Source organism: Cryptomeria japonica, chromosome 9, assembly GCF_030272615.1.
Source record: "Cryptomeria japonica chromosome 9, Sugi_1.0, whole genome shotgun sequence".
In the NCBI taxonomy this organism is placed as follows: Eukaryota; Viridiplantae; Streptophyta; class Pinopsida; order Cupressales; family Cupressaceae; genus Cryptomeria; species Cryptomeria japonica.
Genome location: NC_081413.1, coordinates 239,109,670 through 239,128,403, shown reverse-complemented (window position 1 = coordinate 239,128,403; position 18,734 = coordinate 239,109,670). Strand labels below are relative to the sequence as shown.

The 18,734-nt window shown below is 33.5% G+C and overlaps 1 protein-coding gene across 2 annotated transcripts in view; it reads left to right on the top strand.

The window, feature by feature from the left end:
- The window catches only part of LOC131037180 (peptidyl-prolyl cis-trans isomerase CYP71), a 137,023-nt gene extending 122,938 nt beyond the window's left edge, over window positions 1-14,085 (top strand). For both annotated transcript variants that reach the window (XM_057969250.2, XM_057969251.2), the window contains exons 9-13: window positions 5,763-5,980; window positions 6,073-6,205; window positions 11,501-11,724; window positions 13,037-13,190; window positions 13,332-14,085. In XM_057969250.2, the coding sequence (XP_057825233.1) occupies window positions 5,763-5,980; window positions 6,073-6,205; window positions 11,501-11,724; window positions 13,037-13,190; window positions 13,332-13,415 (813 nt within the window). In that variant the 3' untranslated portion in view covers window positions 13,416-14,085. The remainder of the gene's footprint in view (window positions 1-5,762; window positions 5,981-6,072; window positions 6,206-11,500; window positions 11,725-13,036; window positions 13,191-13,331) is intronic.
- Window positions 14,086-18,734: the final 4,649 nt, after the last annotated feature.

Sequence of the window (18,734 nt, the reverse complement as noted above, 5' to 3'; positions counted from 1 at the left end):
CAATGTGACTATCTTTTTCTTCTTTGCTTTCTATGTAGTTCAAGTATGATTTAATTTTTTCCCTATGAGATTTATGAACTTTCAAACAATGAGCAAAGACAACATTATAAGGAAGCATTTTGAGTCTCAGATAATGTTACTCAACAGCATAGTTACTAGTTTTGGAAAACTGATGTATAGATATGCAGAAATGATTAAGAGAGTTTTGAAATTCAATAATATCAATATATAGAGTAATATGCATCTGGTCCAAAAAATCTGGACTGAACTGGACAGCTTGCATGTCCCAAAACATCTGGATGAAACTGGATTTGTTAATTATGCTCAATAGTTGTGCTCTTTTCTTTTATACATTTGTAGTTTGGCATTGTTACATCATAGCTTTCTGCTTTGCAGTTTGTATATATATAATCGTCATAGGTTTTAAAAAGACTACATTTGGCATAAAAATTATAGTTTTATACTTTCCAGGTGCTGGATACTCTGTACATTGGGTGTCTGAAAAATAAAATGAGGCATGAGGGATGGGTAAAATGATTGGGCAAGAAAAAATAAGATTATGTTACCTAACAATTTTGGTTTGGTAAATTTTTTACTTAGTCCGTAGTCCATAGACCATGAATATTTCCAAAATGGAATTGTCAATTCACCAATTGATGTGACAACTATTTTTTTGGTAGATAAAAGAAGTATTGGAGCTATGCTTGTCTGTTATTGAGGTAGCTGAAAGAAGTATTGGAGCTATGTCTGTCTGTTATTGAGGTGGCTGAAAGAAGTATTATAGCTGTCTAATGTAGTATACCACAACCATTTTCTTAAATTGCCATTGTCATCAATCTCACAATTGTGGAATCATGCCAAGCTAGCAAGCTTGATGACATGCCTCTTTAATGGTGCTATGACGTTTCCCTTGTTTATACCAATTTTGATATGGAATTCATGATCTCTTCCTTTAGGCCACCATAGGACATCCTAACCCACCATATTGAAAAATTGATTGCTGAAAATTATTGGATCAATTATTCAACGATATACAACCATATATAAAGAGTTTACAAGACGACGTTCTAAATTAAGAACTAGTCCTTTTAAGTGAAAACTAAAAAGCTAAAAGCTTAAAAAACTAACTAATAAAAAGCTAACTATGCATCTTTAATAAAGAATTAATAGTTACACTTACAAGACTAAACAAACTAAATAAGTCGACTATAAAGCTAAATAGCTAAATAAGTCGACAACTAAGATGACCACTAAGAATTGAAGATGACCATTATAAAATTAGATATTAATATTATTTTAATACCCTCCCTAATGGTCATCTTACTCAATACCCTACAGAAGACACTACAGGGGTTTTGATCACAAATGCAAAGAACAGTCCACTCTCTTGCTACAGAGACCCTCCCAGGATCTATAGAATGTAAATGACGAAGAGTACCAAAAGCCATCCAAGTTGATGTAGCCCTCACACGCGAATTAGAGATTTGGCACACACGAATTACCGAAGCCTGAAACCATGATTTTGAGGAAAAATCGACAAACCCTTTTGTAGAAGAGTACTGAGTACTATTTGCTCCAGCAACTCCAAAACAAACTGCAAGATACCACAGTTGCAAATGTTTGCCTTGACAACTCCAGGTGCGACCCAAACTTGACTGTAACAAAAAGCACAATTTTTGTGGAAATAACTGTCAAACTTTGAAACAAGAACCCTCCAAAAGAGAATTCATGATTTTTGAGGAGAAAATCGAAAAACCAAGAAATATGAGGTTACCAAACATCGCTTTTGTGGAAAAAATGGTAAAAGCTAGATAACCAAAATCCTACGCAAACTTTGTGGATTACAAATGATAATTTTTAAAGAAAAATTATAAACCTTGCAAACAATTTTTGAGGAAAAAATGGTGAAAACCCTGAAATGTTGCATGGCAAAACACCAAACATCGTGCGGCAAAAGACTGATTTCCGAGGAAAAAATCAAGCAAAACCCTCCCATGATTTTTTGTGGAGAAAATCAGAAAACCGACAAACAATTTTTCAGGAAAAAATCGTGAAAACCCTAGGACTTGTAGGATGAGAGGCCTTGCCCAGAAAAAAAAAAATTGTGGAAAAAATTAATAAAATCCAGAAATAATTTTTATGGAAAAAATTATTAAAACCCAGATCAGAAAACCTGAAAATAATATTATAAAAACCGCAAAATCTCATGTGAACTTCACAAATTACAAAATCCCACGATTCTGAAAAATCTAGTCGCAGGAAATGCCCAAAAAATATAAGCGCGCTACTGAAAAATCTGCAGAAATTGCAAAAAAAGTCTAACAAAAACCCTTGCGAAATCAGATGCCCACTATCAAACCCATCACCAAAAAGAAACCATGATTACTGCTGCAGAAAAAAAACACAAAGGTCACGAAACATCTGCAACCGAAAATCCTTTGGCGCAGAGAACACAGAGACCGCATGGGTTAGAAGAGCCAGCGGAAAAAACGAAAAATCCTAGAAATCGCAAAAAATTCGTGCCAAAATGAAACCACGTGTTGGTGTTGGAAATAAGCCACACCTGGACCAACGATGGATTGGTCCAAGAGGGGCCAATAGCTCAGTGGTAGAGCACTCCAACAAAATATGGAAGGTCCTAGGTTCAAGTCCTAGCTGGTCCATGTCTCAACATGGTATCAGAGCCAAGTTCAGGCTAGGAGCCCCAAGCACACGAGAGGTGTGGCTTAAGGGGGGGTGTTGGTGTTGGAAATAAACCACACCCGGACCAACAATGGACTGGTCCAAGAGGGGCCAGTAGCTCAGTGGTAGAGCACTCCAGCAGCATATGCAAGGTCCTAGGTTCGAGTCCTAGCTGGTCCATGTCTCAACACCACGGGCCGTCATGAAATACGTCATAGAAAGGAGCAAAAAATTGCGCAACTTTAACCTTGCAGAGCGTAGAAAAAAAAAAAACCCCAACTCTTTTTTGGAAAATTTAGTTTGATAGTATTTGAGGCCTCTTGGAAATGGACAGACCCTCCTGGTGTAGTTGCCCCTCTTAGTGAATTAAAATAAATTTATTATCCTCAAATGTGGCCAACTCCTTTTAAAGGATTGCCTCTCTTGGGTGAAGAGACATGAGGGGGATATAAAAAGAAGATGAGTGGGGGAAAAAATAGCAAGGAAAAAATGTAATATCATTCCTATTCAAGCAGATTTTTGAAGAGAATATATGTGAAGAAGTTGAAAGAAGATTTTATTAAGGAGACTCAAATGATCGTTATGCATTGAAGAAGCCATATTCAAGAAGGTGAAAATTTTGTTCATTTGGAGGTTGGTACCTCTCAATAGAAGAGATTGGTGTCTTCAGTGGGTTGGTGCTTACAAAGATTTGAAAGAGAATATTATTTATGTGGCTGGATTTGGACAGTAAATCCAATTAGTCCTTCCTTGTGATTTTCTCCAGAAAGGGTTTCCACATAAATCTTGTGTTTACTAGTTGTTTGATCTTATGTGATTGTTTTATTATGGTTGTTGAATTTTAACAAGTTAAAGATTGTCTTATACTAATTCATCCCTGGACTGTTTAACCATTTGGGGGTTTGTCTAATAGTTTGTGTCTAAATCAGTGGTTTTGTTTGATGGGTTTTGTTCTCTCAGAGATTGGGTGGGTATAGAAAGAAAGGGCAATGCAATAAAAGATCGATAGCTTTTATTTCTTTTCAAGCTAGCATAATTTAAAGGATGGTTATCATTGTATGTACATCAATTGCATAAAACTTCTATACTAATCCAGGAAAATTAGAAAATTAGTTAACAGTTTTAGGAAAGTTGAATGATCAAATTTATGTTACAGATCAAACCTCGAACATCTTTGATTTGAATTTTATTCGTAGTGTCTTCTCTAGCTATTTAACTTTATTTTCTCATGTCTTCTAAGTGTCATTGATTTTATATCAACTCTTAAATGTTATTTTCTTACAATAATATCTCAAGTAGATATGTATTCTGAATGTCTTCGATTTTATATCAAGTTATCAAGTATTATGTGCTATTTCCTTACAAGAATATGTCGAATAGATATATCACAGATAACAGCAACAATGCATAGATAGGTGAAATGCTTTTCGATTGGTTCAAACAGTAGGTTAACAGGACTCCATACGACAGTTCTAGGCTCTGGAAATTCAATTCTCAAATCTGGCATATGTCAAGTCTAACTTTGTTGTTTCAGGTCCTAAACAACAAAATATTTAAAAATAGAATATCTTATAATGTGATGCTTCTTAGCATGAGATTGAACTGATGTCGGTTTGGGAGAGCAATTAAGCTTGCAGGCATGCTTTTCTCATGAATGATAATAATATTGATATTGACTGAATCCTTTCTTGTATTTTTTTTCTATTCTTGTATGTCTAGTTTAGATTATTATTTCATGAAATTTTCGGGCATCTTAATAGGTACATTTAAATTACAAGAAGGTGGTTGATTTTTTTACACTTACACAGAACACTAATTTAAGATAAAGTTCAGCTTTAGAGAAATGGTTTTGTCCAGCTAGTTTAGGCTAATTTAGACACTGAAGGACTTGGAATATTGGCTTACAGTCACTTCTAATTGGATCTTTTCAAGTTACGATAAGTCAGCCTCCTTGATTCTGTGTTTTGCAGTGACCATTGAATATAATGGTATTTTCAATTTATCATGGACTTCTGATGTGCCTTTGGTGATTGTGATAGCTGTATTGCATGCAAGTACAGTTCTACAATATTTCACTGGAATACAATACTCCCCTTATGGTAGATTTGATGCTTCCACTTTAAAGTTGATTTGCATATCCAATGTATCATATTCTAAATGAAACATTCTTTCCATCTGGATATTTATGTATATCAGGAACAGACACTTGAGCTAGCTTGCTGGTTGTGACTGCATACTACTTGTCAAGCGCTTTAATGAAATTTAGAGTGGCTATTGTGCCTTTGACATTAGCATAATACTGAACGACCTTCTGTATGTTTCATTGTAGTATGAATGCAATTTCAAAATCAGCATTTTTCATTTGAGCCACTTGTAAGAATTGAAATTGTTGTGGGCAGCACTTCTATGCTCTGAATTTTTTCTAGGAATTATAGAAAACAAGATTAAATAAGAATAAATGTTGTATGTTTGGCTCAACACACAAGGAAGGTAGAAATGAGAATCAAGTGATTAAGATAAGTTTTCGATAAGTAAGAGTCACGGAGAAATTTCACAGATATTCCAATAAGATGAACAATTACCCACTTGTCAATTTATCTGTGTTTGTTGTTCTGCAGCATATGTCTTACTATTGTTGCTAGCAGCACTTTACTAAACAAATCTCTCTTATGGGAATGTCTAATGCAATGGGCATCTTATATAGCCTGGCATCCATTTATTTATGAAGTTGATAAACATAGTCTCAACTTGCTTTCTCTGTTGGTATACTACCATCAATTTACGGTCAAACTGATAAATGCTTGTCTTAACTTGCTTTGTTTGTTAGCATATTAAATGAAGGTGTCCCTCATTGTCATGCTGTGTTCAGGAATGATTTTCTTTCATGAATCAAAAGAATGCTATTAAACAGTATTTGTGCTGCTATTTTGTGTTTAAAAGTGTGCATAAGGTTATTGATACTCTACTGAACATTGGCTTTAGTTTTAAATATTTTTTCATATGTTATGATTGCATGATTATGTTTTTAGATCAATATATTAAAATTATACCTTACCTCCTTTTCCTTCCAACTTTTGCAGGTTGTAAATCTACATACAAATAAAGTGGCAAGAATTCTTGGTAAGGTAGAAAATAATGAGAGATTCTTGCGAGTAGCCTTATACCAAGGTGGAAGTGGCAGCAAAAGAGTGAAAAGAATGCCAGCTGCTGCTGCAAATGTCATGGAAAATCGGGAACCGTTTGTAGATCCCACTATATTGTGTTGTGCATTCAAAAAGCATCGAATTTATTTATTCAGGTGTGCACTTGTTCTAAACAAGATCAAAATTAACAATTCATAAGGTGTGGTGGTAAATATAAGCATTTATATGCAGTCACTGTTTTTCTCAGTCGGAGGGAGCCAGAGGAACCTGAAGATGCTACAAAAGGAAGGGATGTGTTCAATGAAAAACCACCCCCTGAGGAACTCATGGCAGTGTCAGATATTGGCAAGGCTGTTACAACATCTCTACCTGACAACGTGGTAACATTTCTTTTAAGATCTAAAACGTTTTGCTACTCTAGTACTCGATCTTTTTGTTTGGACAGTTAAAATATTATATTGATGTGAATCTGATTATTATGGTATGATATTTTGTGCTGGATTAATTAGTGATAAAAGTTAAATAGTGTCATATTGTTCTGTATCCATTGATGGTGTTTCCGTTATGTGTTTCATAACTATCTTAAGTAGGGGAAGTTTGTGGGAAGTTATTCTTTACCATTAGGAGTACACAAGAACCTCCAAGGAATATGAGTAGGCTCCCCATGGGCCTATTCAAATTGTGGTGATAAAAAAAGTATGGACATTGTACCTCTCTCACTTGTCTGATTGCTTTCAAGGTCTTGTATATTGGCATATTGCTACTTCAGCAATAGTTCATTACATTCATTCACATAATTGTAGGTTCCGACTTCCATGTGATCATTTGTTCTCTTTGTGAGCACTTATAGATTAACTTAATGTGAGGAAAATTCATTGCAACTCCTTTAGGATCATGTGAGTTTATAGCATAGAAAAAATCATTCTCGGGAATAAATTGAAAAACCAAAGGACAATTTCTTTTTTTTGAAAAATTGTGATATATTGAGGAAAAGGTTGGAATTTGGGTTAGACTTTTCAAAGAACATAGAAAAGATAGTGTTAGGGTTAGGAATTTCAAAAAGAAAAAAAATACCATCATCAAAAGCTGACATAATATTGGATAAAATTGCAATTAAATTGGTATATGCGATTTTCAGCTACTAAATCGGTCAAAAACTTGTGACAAACTGGGAATAAATTGGCAAAAATATGGAATGAGCAATTTTATTTGAAAACGGCAAGTTTAGGCTATGAAAATGGTGAGGAGGGATAAACATTGTAGAAGACAAAATGTTGGCACGAGTTATCTAGATAAAGGCACATATGATACTGGTCAATACCCCCTTCCTCTTGTGAAGTCAAGATTTGAAAAAGTCGAATGCAAGAAATTTTTGTGTCACCTTAAGCAAGAACAGCAGCAAATTCTCGCAAATATTAGTTTGCGAGAGGTCCAAATTGCTGCTCTCAAGAATCCAAGTACTCTCTCAGTGAATGAAGATGAAGATCTTCCTTATGAGGAAGATTGTTCTCAGTATTACGAAGGAGATGATCAGTATGCTGCATCGAGATGTTACTTTGTGGGCGGAGAAGGTGAATACAATGAGTATGATGCAACTGATTTGGATTCTCAAGTTATGAATAGTGCTGATGAAGAACAGTATGAGTTGCATGCTCATAACATGGAATGCTCTAAGGAACTCACCCAATCATCCCTGTTTCAATGATATCACGTGAAGGTGGAATCTAGGTAGTACAATCCACTGTCGCTTTTGCTGTTATAGAAGATAAAATTACTCTATCCCTTATCATTCCCTTGTGTTGATTTGTTTTTTATGACACCTCGAACACATAATAAAATACTAAGTATTCTATCCTCTCTTGAACAAGGAAACCTCAAATGCTAAACAATGTGACTAAATAAGGCAATCCCAAGGTTTCTTTAGTCAGGTATTGACATGCGATTGGATAGTCTCAGTGAAATGATGCGATATTGCTGGTATCACTAAGGTACTTACACTTAGCTAGAACTAGAATACTAAACCTATTTGAAAATAAAAGACAAACGGATAAAGGTTTAGAGAAATCGAAGCTAACACCTAACAATGCAAGAAATGATTGCTGAATTAGTGAAACTAAACCAAGCTTTGATTTGCCATGAGGAAACAACTACACAAAGATGGTGCACTCTCCAAAGGGTACGCAAATGAAATTTCAAATCACGTATGGACCATGAACAATGAGCATAGAGAAATTGAAGTAAAGCTTTCAATATGAGTTCAGACTAACCATGCACTGCAATTTGCAATCAACAAATGCAAAATGGTATGAACATATAGGTTTCACCATTAATCAACAATAAGTTCTAAGTTCTTTCATTCAACTAATCAACTCCATGTAAACAAATCTAAAACTTGAGAAGTAGAAACCATGCAACATGTGGAAACTCATACAAAAATCCCCCATATCTTCATTGAAAATCATGTATTTATTTCGGCATAGTCTTGGCAACAATTTCTGATTTCCTACTACTACTTCTAACTCCTACTCTCTATTATTAACCCTTACAAATGAGAAGGCAAAGCTTTAAATAGAGCTTGAATTACAAATGAGGGGCTCAAATTGATTTGAAATCAATGGCCAAGATAATTCTATGAAACCCTATTTGGGGTAGTTACAACAACCACCTCACATTTAATGCCATCCGATGAGAAAATTACAAGTTTTGAATGCGCATCCTTTTAGGAAAAGGACCAATGAGAAAATTGATTGTTACATTGAATTTACTGCCTTCTAGCTATCCACTTGTTCTTCTTGGGATGAGTCAAGTTCAATGCACTTGGACATGTTGACTTGTCATAACTTGATTGGTGGAGGATGATTAGGCTCCAGATCAACATGTGCATCTTGCAATGTTTTCCTTTGTTCACTTAGCTTTTTCTTTCAATTTGGATCATAAGGAAATCTTTGCATCTCCAACAATATCTCTTGATACTCAACATTTCTAACCTTGATTAACTCTTCTGAAACTCTTTTTGTTCTGTTATCATTGATGGACCACAAGCAGAGGCAAGGTGAACAACTTCATGGAGCCAAAAAACAAGGAGAACATAGACACAAAAAAATTTGAGATGTCAACAATCCCCACATGTGAAGTAGGATGTTTAAATAGGACACCAAACAGGCATTACAGGATGACATTTATATTTCATCTTTCCTTGAGCTCATTAAGAGTAGAAGAGAAAGATATAAGAATTATTATTACATTTCATGTGACCATCATAGTCAATAATTAAGTCATAGTCATATCCTTGATAATGTGGTTACTTAAGAATTTTATTTTGTAATCATAGCCAATCCATGACTCCACATGTGAGCTGGTTGTTTGGAAACAAGTCAGCAAACAGTTACAACAGGCTGAAACATTTAGTCCAAAAATGTGATATAATATATCATCTTTACTTGGGTGCATTAATAGCAGATGAAGAGCAAGATATGATATTTATTATAATGACATTTCCATATTCAATTTAGTCAATAAATGTCAGAGTCATATACTTATTGGCTTCAGAGTTAGGTTTAGTAATCGGAACTTCTGCTAATAATTGAATTTAGATAGAATTTCCATTTTAATCTTTGCAGGGAAAAAGTATTAAGCATATCTTTTATTGGCAAGAATCTGGGAACTTTGAGTAACCAATTACTAAATGCCCAGAAATGTTATTAACTTTCATTGGCAGAATATAATCTTATCTTCAAACAAGGAAATCATGTATCATTGTTCTAGTTGTGGAATCTTTATGTAAATAGTGTTACACACATCCCAGAATAATGGAAATCAAAATTTTCAGTTCTCATTTCTCCGTGATTTCGTCTGGATAGGTCTGTATGATATATTTATCATTGGTCATGTTACTGGTTAAATTTGATTTTATCGATTTATTCTGATGTTTTTGATAGTGTTGTGCTAATGAGGAGCCTATAAATGCTGTGTTAAAAGGTACAATTTTAGACCCAAATGTGGGAAAATACAAACAGAATAAAGATCTCACTTCTTTTGACAATCATTCCTAGAACCGAGTCAATTGGAGTATTGTCTTTCTTAGTGCTGCTAGGAGACAGCTTTGTATCAATTAAAAGACCACATAGCCTCAGTGTCGCTGATTCTGTGAGTTGGATTCAGTGTCTCCTAGAACAAGAAACGTTGGAAAAATTAGTTGAAATCTTGTGTGAATAGTCAAGTATATGATTTGAACATTCCAGAGCATCTTTGCACCACTGCTATCTCAGTTACTGTGGTGAATTCCATACTGAATTTTAATTAAGTTTCTGACAACATTACAAAACAAGAAATAGAAGATGTAAATTGGTAAATCATATAATCAAGGATGTTGAAGAGCAATGGTAATGAATTGAAGAAGATGAGAGATTATGATGCATCTTTCACATTTTCTTGCCAAAAGATCCATTCAATTAGAGGACCAATCTTGTGTCTAAAATAGATGTTTCAAGGATGGAAAGCCCTAGAAAAGCAAGATCATGTTTATCTAGACAACCTGTTTTCTGAAGGAGAGATGAAGGAGAGTCGAGCCCACTAACCAAGAGAGTCTGATGAATATCTGAGTCCACCTATTGCTAGATGGGAAGTTAGATGATGGAACTTGGTATTATCTGATGACTATGTTGCATGAAAACAAATGTGTGAACTGATGAGTGTATACTACACACTATGAATATTACAGATTTTAAGAATATCATAGATATGTCACCCCACATAAAATATACATGCCATTAATACAATTTGAGAAGTGACTGAAAAGACAGATTTTTACCTTAACTATAATCTAATTAAGCATTTTCGAAGCTCTCTTTAAAAGTCCAAAGAGAACCAGCTTATTCACCGCTTCTTAGGCTATAACACAGTCACTTTTAAACTGCAAAATATCAGCATGGAGATGCAGTCATTTATTCTAAATTTGAAATGCAAGAACAGAAACACATTCATGTCAACTAATTCTTCTTGATGCTTTGAAGGCTATCTGAACGGAGTAATCAAATTTCCTCCTTTAATTCTTCTGTATCTATTAATATAAGAAATAAAAAACATTGATGGAGATCCACTTTCGAATCCCCAAAGTGACATCTTATGTAGAAATTCCAAATGGTGGCTCTTGGATTTGCATTGTGGCTTATTGGTTGAATAAAGTTGATTAAGTGGTCCTAAATAGATTATGTTGAAGGGGAGATCTCCCTTGTGACCTCCACTGGTGTTGGGCCAGTCTAAATAATATTGTAATCCCTCCTTACCCATCAAAAATAAAAATATAGAAAACATCTGATCATGTCATTCATTCTGACATGCATATCAACCACTATAAAGTTTTTGGGATTTATCTTTGAAATTTTCAAGAATTCCATTTCTTTTTGCACTTTACTGACTCTACTATGTAAAGGCAGATTTAGAAAGTAGTAGAGAGAACTCAATTCAATTTTGATATGATTAAAGCTTTAAATTATATAAATTAGTTATCATATTGGATGTATAGCTTTTCATGCTGAGCAGCCTCTGTAGAGCTTTTCATGCTGGAAAATTTCTTTTATTTTGATGTGTTTCTTATGCAGATTTTATAGTTGATGAATATTCTTTTTACTTGAATAAAATATCTGACGCCTTCGATTATATTGATACAATGATAGATAATGCATTCCACTCTGGGAGATATACACCTGCGGCTGTATCCAGAAGAGTGCCCTAAGACGGTTGAGAACTTCACCACACATTGCAGAAATGGGTATTATGACAATCTGATTTTCCATCGAGTTATCAAAGGCTTTATGATCCAAACAGGTGATCCTCTTGGAGATGGTACAGGTGGTCAGTCCATCTGGGGAAGTGAGTTTGAGGATGAATTTCACAAAAGGTAATGACAACGTGTTTCATTTCTATTCAAGGATATTTGCATGGAATTTGGCTCCTCTAAAATTGTTGAAACTTCCTTTGAAGAAAACAGTTGATTTTTTTAACTATAATTTGACCACTGATTCTAAACTATAATTATTGTTGCATAGGAATACTGGATATCCTAATGCAAAGCAGAAACCTGTACCGTTCCTGCTTATATACAGGAGTATCAATCCAACCATTATAGCTTAGGAACCACACATAAGAGCTTAAGTGTCACATCATGCATTCTTAAGGCCTGCAATAAACATTCTCTATCTGACACCATAGAGATCTGAGCCTCAATACAACTTCACTAAAGATTATAAGGTCCATTCTCTTTTTGAAAATAAACACAAACTTTTACAGTAACTATTTTGGTATCTTTTAAAGTTTGAAGGCTGAATTTCCTTGGAACTGCAAATATGTCTTTTGTCAACCTGTTAGATATATGCAATACTGTAAAACAGTATAACTGATGTAGGCAAAAGCATTTCATGGAAAGAAATTGAAAAATAATCTTTTTGGTTATAGTGAATGCAACGACTTGCTACTGCTTCTGAGTTCTTACTATTTAAATTATCTAGATCATGAGTAAAAATTATGTACGAATGAAGTAATGGCAAATCCAGAATCTAATTAGGGAAACATGATCACTCTCAGGTTGACCCACTTTTCTAAATGTGTTGATTTACATCACATGCTTATTACATTATTACATGAACCTGTCTGTGACTGGCTAGTTTTAATCCTTGATCAGTTGTGTTATGATGTGCATGACTTAAGGTTTATTTTATTTTCACCTTTGCCATATTGTCAATTGCCTGGGGAGTTGTGCGGTATGTTCTGGAAATTTTGACGTTTTCCTAATAAAAGTGTGCACACATCCTTACAAGGCCTCGTCCTATTCTCCCCTACTTCTTGTCAATCTCTCTGCAGTAATATAATTGCTGAAGATGGCTACAAACTACAATCATATTTCAACAAAGTGATTTTTTTCAGTACAAAGAGGTGTTCTTATTAGCCTTGTTTATGTTGCTGAGAGAGAAATTATTGGGCGAAATAAAATCTGTTTATTTTCTTTTTATCCAAAGGAAGGATTTTTTCTATTATAAGTTTAAAATTTCTTTTCTCATCCATGAACACCCCTCATAAGATCTTAGAGTTAATTGATTTTAATGTCAGAATTGTTTTTACTTTGGTCAGTTCAGAGTATGGCTTTCTTCACTTCTATTTAACTAAGTTGTGGACCATTATGAAAGACATTCCTAATTTGGTTCTTTGCTCATTAGTCTGCGACATGACCGACCCTTTACTTTATCAATGGCAAATGCTGGTCCAAATACAAATGGCTCTCAATTTTTCATCACAACCGTTGCGACTCCATGGCTAGACAATAAGCATACAGTGTTTGGACGAGTCGTGAAAGGAATGGATGTTGTGCAGGTGAGACTTTGTTCATTTGAGAATTAATTTTTGGCTTGTTAATGCAGATAATTTAAAATATTTGAAAGCACATTTTTTTGTGCCACCATGCTTTTTAATAAATAGGATTCTGTTTTATGAGTAATATTATTCTTGTTACAGGCAATAGAAAAAGTGAAGACTGACAGGAACGACAAACCATATCAAGATATAAAGATTTTGAATGTGACAGTTCCCAAGTCATAATGAGAGCAGTGCCGGTGCTATGCTTATTGTCATTTTATATGTATTTGACAGCTGATTTAATGAGAGTATGGATGGGGAAAGGAGGGAAACCAATGAGAATAACATGAAGTTTGGCGAAACAAATAAGTTGATTTCTGCACTACAAAAGAATTTACTTTGACCTTTTTTCATATTTGATTTTTCATTATATTGTGTTCTATTATGGCTACTGTTTATTTTCCAAAGCATCAGAAACCTCTGGAATTGAGAGCTTTGATTAGAAGCTAGTATTTTGCTCCACGATTCGCATCATGTTCATGTTCCACACAAATTTTTCATTGGATATGCATTATCTCTGAATGGCCTCTGAGCATGTTGTGAGCAATGTTCAGTTTCACCATTGAAATCGCTAGTCCCTTTGACATCACAATAGACATGAGAAGTCTTCTTTTTCTCCAGTTAAAGATGGCTGGGGAATTCATGTAAAAGATAAAATTTCATCCAGATTCTATTATCTATTACAGCCATGTTATTGAAATATTAGTTCTTTTAAGGTCTGGTGAATAAAATGGCCTCTATAAGCATTTTGTTAAAAAAGGTTCCTAAAAATATAAGGAATTTCAGGACTTCACGCAACCTCGATTTTTATGATATTTTGGGAAGTGAAAGTGAAGTTCTTCTCTTTGCATTATGTGTAAATTTACTATATATATGTGTGTGCACGCATGCATGAATTTCTTCTCAACGCTATATGCTTAATTCTTATATAGCAGTCATCGATTTGACTCCTCAATGTCTCTTTTATTTTGTTTATAGTTTTGGCACTTAAAGATACAAATGAAAACAAGTTAGCAGGAACTGCAAGGGGATGCCCAAAAAACTCAATTCACTTAAATATGTTTAATATCTCTTAGAACTACTATTTTTGGGGTTTGTCTCTCCAGAGAATATTGGAAAAATGGGGAGGGTTTTCCTAAACAAGTTTATTATTATAAGGGGAGGCATCAACTTTGAAAATCTCTAAGTTAGGTGTATTATTTAAAGATTAAACTGGAACATCCTGCAAATGTGAAAAGTAAAGAGTCATCTCTCCGAGTTGTAAAAGATTTGGTGACAAAGGATCTCATATATCTTGTCATGCCCAAAATTTTAAGACAAGAAAACTTTTTTTTTTTTTTTGAAAACACGTAAACATCATTCATTATACTAACCTACCCATCTATGTATAATAGTATACACATAAGAGAAAGATGCACAAGCATAGCTATAATTGTCACGTCACACTATATCGAGGAGAGAACAAGTTAAAGTATGGAGCCAATTATGTACACCTTAATTGAAGGGAGTATGAGCTTACAAAGTAGGCTAAGTGATTTATGTACATGGATATGTAGAATTTATATCTAGTTAAATAAAATCTAAGAACAACGAACCATGGTGGCACACAATTTTATGAAGGATCTCCTTACTTGTGAGAAAATTGTTGAGTAGTGCTACAAATCTTATTCAAGGTTGTTGCTACTAGGGGTGATGAATCCCTTTCATAATCAATACATCTAATTCCTTAGAAACATTAACACAACCTTGGTAGGTGCTTTTATTATGTCTAAATTCATCATTATTATTTTTTAAACTATTAGTTACCAATATAATCATTATGTTGAATTGATGATGTTAACTTCGCTTTTGGTGTCTAGTTTAATATATATAATTATTGACTTGTGTGATGATAAATAAGCAATAGTACAAGTCACAATATAAGAATCATTAATAATAATAACAACATTAATAATGATTTTATCCTTGACAATTATATCATTATTAATTTTAATGACAAAAATATTTGAGTAAAATTAACAATACCATTAATTTTGATTATTATCTTGTGAGCCATAATATTCCAAATTTATATACATACATTTTCTAATAATACTAATACCCTCTTTAGTTTTATTATCAATGTTAGTAAACTATTATTAACACTTACTAAATAATAAGATCTTTAATGAAATCAATATTGTTATTATAAAATTATTTACAAGATATCACTTATGGTTTCTAAACAATTATAAAGGTGAAATATATCATAACTATTATTATAAATTTTATCAAGTGTGTGTTATATTATAAAATAATTTATCTATTTATTTCTTTTCTTTAAAATATTTTGCCAATTGTATTGGATGTCTTTTGATAAAAAGAAACTTCTAAAAATAAAATCTAAAGGAAGAAATAACCGTTATATGAACTTTCTAAAATGCTTGACTAACAATAACAATTTTATCAAAGGTTGGAAATCTTAATCAAAGAAACTTTCTAAAATTTATACATAATAATGATAAATATCTTCTAGAATAATATTTATTTTAAATTTAAACAATTAACTTTCAAGACAACTACCTAAAATAGTATTGAAAGAAAATAACTTTCTAAGTTATAATTAATAAAGCATACATAAGCTGAAATAGCTAGGGGAAGAGCACCAATAGCCGTCATAGCTAACCTTGTGCACCCATAGATCTTAATTGGTACATCGAATTTTGAAATTTTTTTTTGGTTGTCTTTGTATGCGACTTAACTGCTTAAACCTATCGATCTAGCTTCTGGGTAGTAATGATCTGATCTCTACGGGTCGTTATGCATCGAAAGGTCAAAAAGTGGTAATTTCAAAGTGTCACTCGATAGTTGACCTCTTTTGCGCCAATACCTGTACACCAAAAGGCCAATATCCATTTATAAAATACCTAAAAAGTAATATATTTTTCTCCTTTTTATAAAAAAATAATTAACCTAAAAAATTTATGCTATGCATATAATTAAAAATATGAGGAATATAAAAATGTTTAAAATGGGTGGTCAAAAAACATGCTGACCACCCATAACCCCCTTCCCGCGTATGTATTATGGCCCCACGTGTCATGAACTCTGACTATCTTTTTTGCCCTAAAAACTTAGGGAAATGAAGTTTATTTAGTCATTTTCTTCAGTCGTCATTGTTTCTTCGTCGTCAGCCTCCTTTGCAACCATGTTGTTGACGTCCTCTGCAACCATGTTGTTGGCGTCCTCTGCAACCATGTCGTCGGCTTGCTCCCAAGTAACGGTCACACTCTTCCTCCTTGCATATTAGATGTCCAATGATGGTTTTGCTCCTTCGCAGCTGCATTATGCTTTGTCTATTGATGATTTCTTCGTATGCGATTTAGGGTTTCATTTCAATGCTATGTTATAGTTTAATAATGTTGAAATCCTGACAGAGAATGGCAAAACAATTGAATATGTCTTCGTTTACTTCGATACCCCTTCATTATTTTTCATTTCATTTTTTGGTTGCGCTGTTAAATAGTGTTTCTCTGTTTATAATGTTGAAATCCTCACAGAGAATGGCAACACAATTGATTATCTCTTCATTTTCTTCGAAACCCCTTCATTATTTATCATTTCATTTAATGAGTGCGCTGCTAAATGGTCTCTCTGTTTATAATGTCGAAATCATTACAGTGAATGCAGAAAAAAATGATTATTGTTCATAATTGTTCGAAACCCCTTCATTATTTATCATTTCTTTTTATGGGTGCGCTGTGAAATGGTGTCTCTGTTTATAATGTCGAAATCATTACAGTGAATGCGAAAAAAAATGATTATTGTTCATAATTGTTCGAAACCCTTTCATTATATATCATTTCTTTTTATGGGTGCACTGTTAAATGGTCTCTCTGTTTATAATGTTGAAATCATTACAATGAATGCAAAATTTTTTGATTATTGTTCATAATTGTTTGAAACCCCTTCATTATTTACCATTTCATTTTATGGGTGCGTTGTTAAATAGTCTCTCTGTTTATAATGCCGAAATCATTACAGTGAATGCAAAAAAAATTGATTATTGTTCATAATTGTTCGAAACCCCTTCATTATTTATCATTTCATTTTATGGGTGTGCTGTTAAATCGAGTCTCTCTGTTTATAATGCCAAAATCATTACAGTGAATGCGAAAATAATTGATTATTGTTCATAATTGTTCGGAACCCCTTCATTATTTATCATTTCATTTTATGGGTGCGTTGTTAAATGGTGTCTCTGTTTATAATGCCGAAATCCTTACAGTGAATGCAAAAATAATTGATTATTGTTCATAATTCTTCGAAACCCCTTCACTATTTATCATTTCATTTTATGGGTATGCTGTTAAATGGTGTCTCTCTGTTTATAATACCAAAATCATTACAGTGAATGCATTTCATATTGATTATTGTTCATAATTGTTCAAAACCCCTTCACTATTTATCATTTCATTTTATGGGTGCGTTGTTAAATGGCGTCTCTTTGTTTATAATGACGAAATCATTACAATGAATGAAAAAAATATTGATTATTGTTCATAATTGTTCGAAACCCCTTCATTATTTATCATTTCATTTTATGGGTGCGCTGTTAAATGGTGTCTCTCTGTTTATAATACCAAAATCATTACAGAGAATGCAAAAAAGATTGATTATTGTTCATAATTATTCGAAACCCTTCATTATTTATCATTACACACACACACACACACACACACACACACACACACACACACACGTGTGTGTGTGTGTGTGTGTGTGTGTGTGTGTGTGTGTGTGTGTGTGTGTGTGTGATTGTCGACATATAACAACCTGCGGTTTATGGGTGCGTTGTTAAATGGTGTCTCTTTGTTTATAATACTGAAATCATTACAGTGAATGCAAAAAAAATTGATTATTGTTCATAATTGTTCGAAATCCCTTCATTATTTATCATTTCATTTTATGGGTGTGTTGTTAAATGTTGTCTCTCTCTGTTTATAATGCCAAAATCATTACAGAGAATGCAAAAAAGTGATTATTGTTCATAATTATTGGAAACCCCTTCATAATTTATCATTACACACACACACACACACACACACACACACACACACACACACACACACACACACACACACACACACACACACACAGTGTGTGTGTGTGTGTGTGTGTTATTGTCGACATATAACAACCTTCTCACATACATGTGGCACGAACTCCCGCTATCCTTTTTGCCCTAAAAACTTAGAGAAATGAAGATTTTTTGTGGCATTTTCATTGTTTGCTTTGCCTTCAATTTGTTAATATACTCACTGTAAATATTATTATCAGGCATACACTATATTACTTCCAATAAATTTCATATTTGAAATACAACATCATTCAATCGTTAGTCATTTGACAAATGAATCTGCATTTGTTTTTTCATCAATTATCTCAATGGCATTTAGGGTTTCATATCAATGATCTGTCTTTGTATATATATTTATACAAGCACACACGATAGCATTTTTG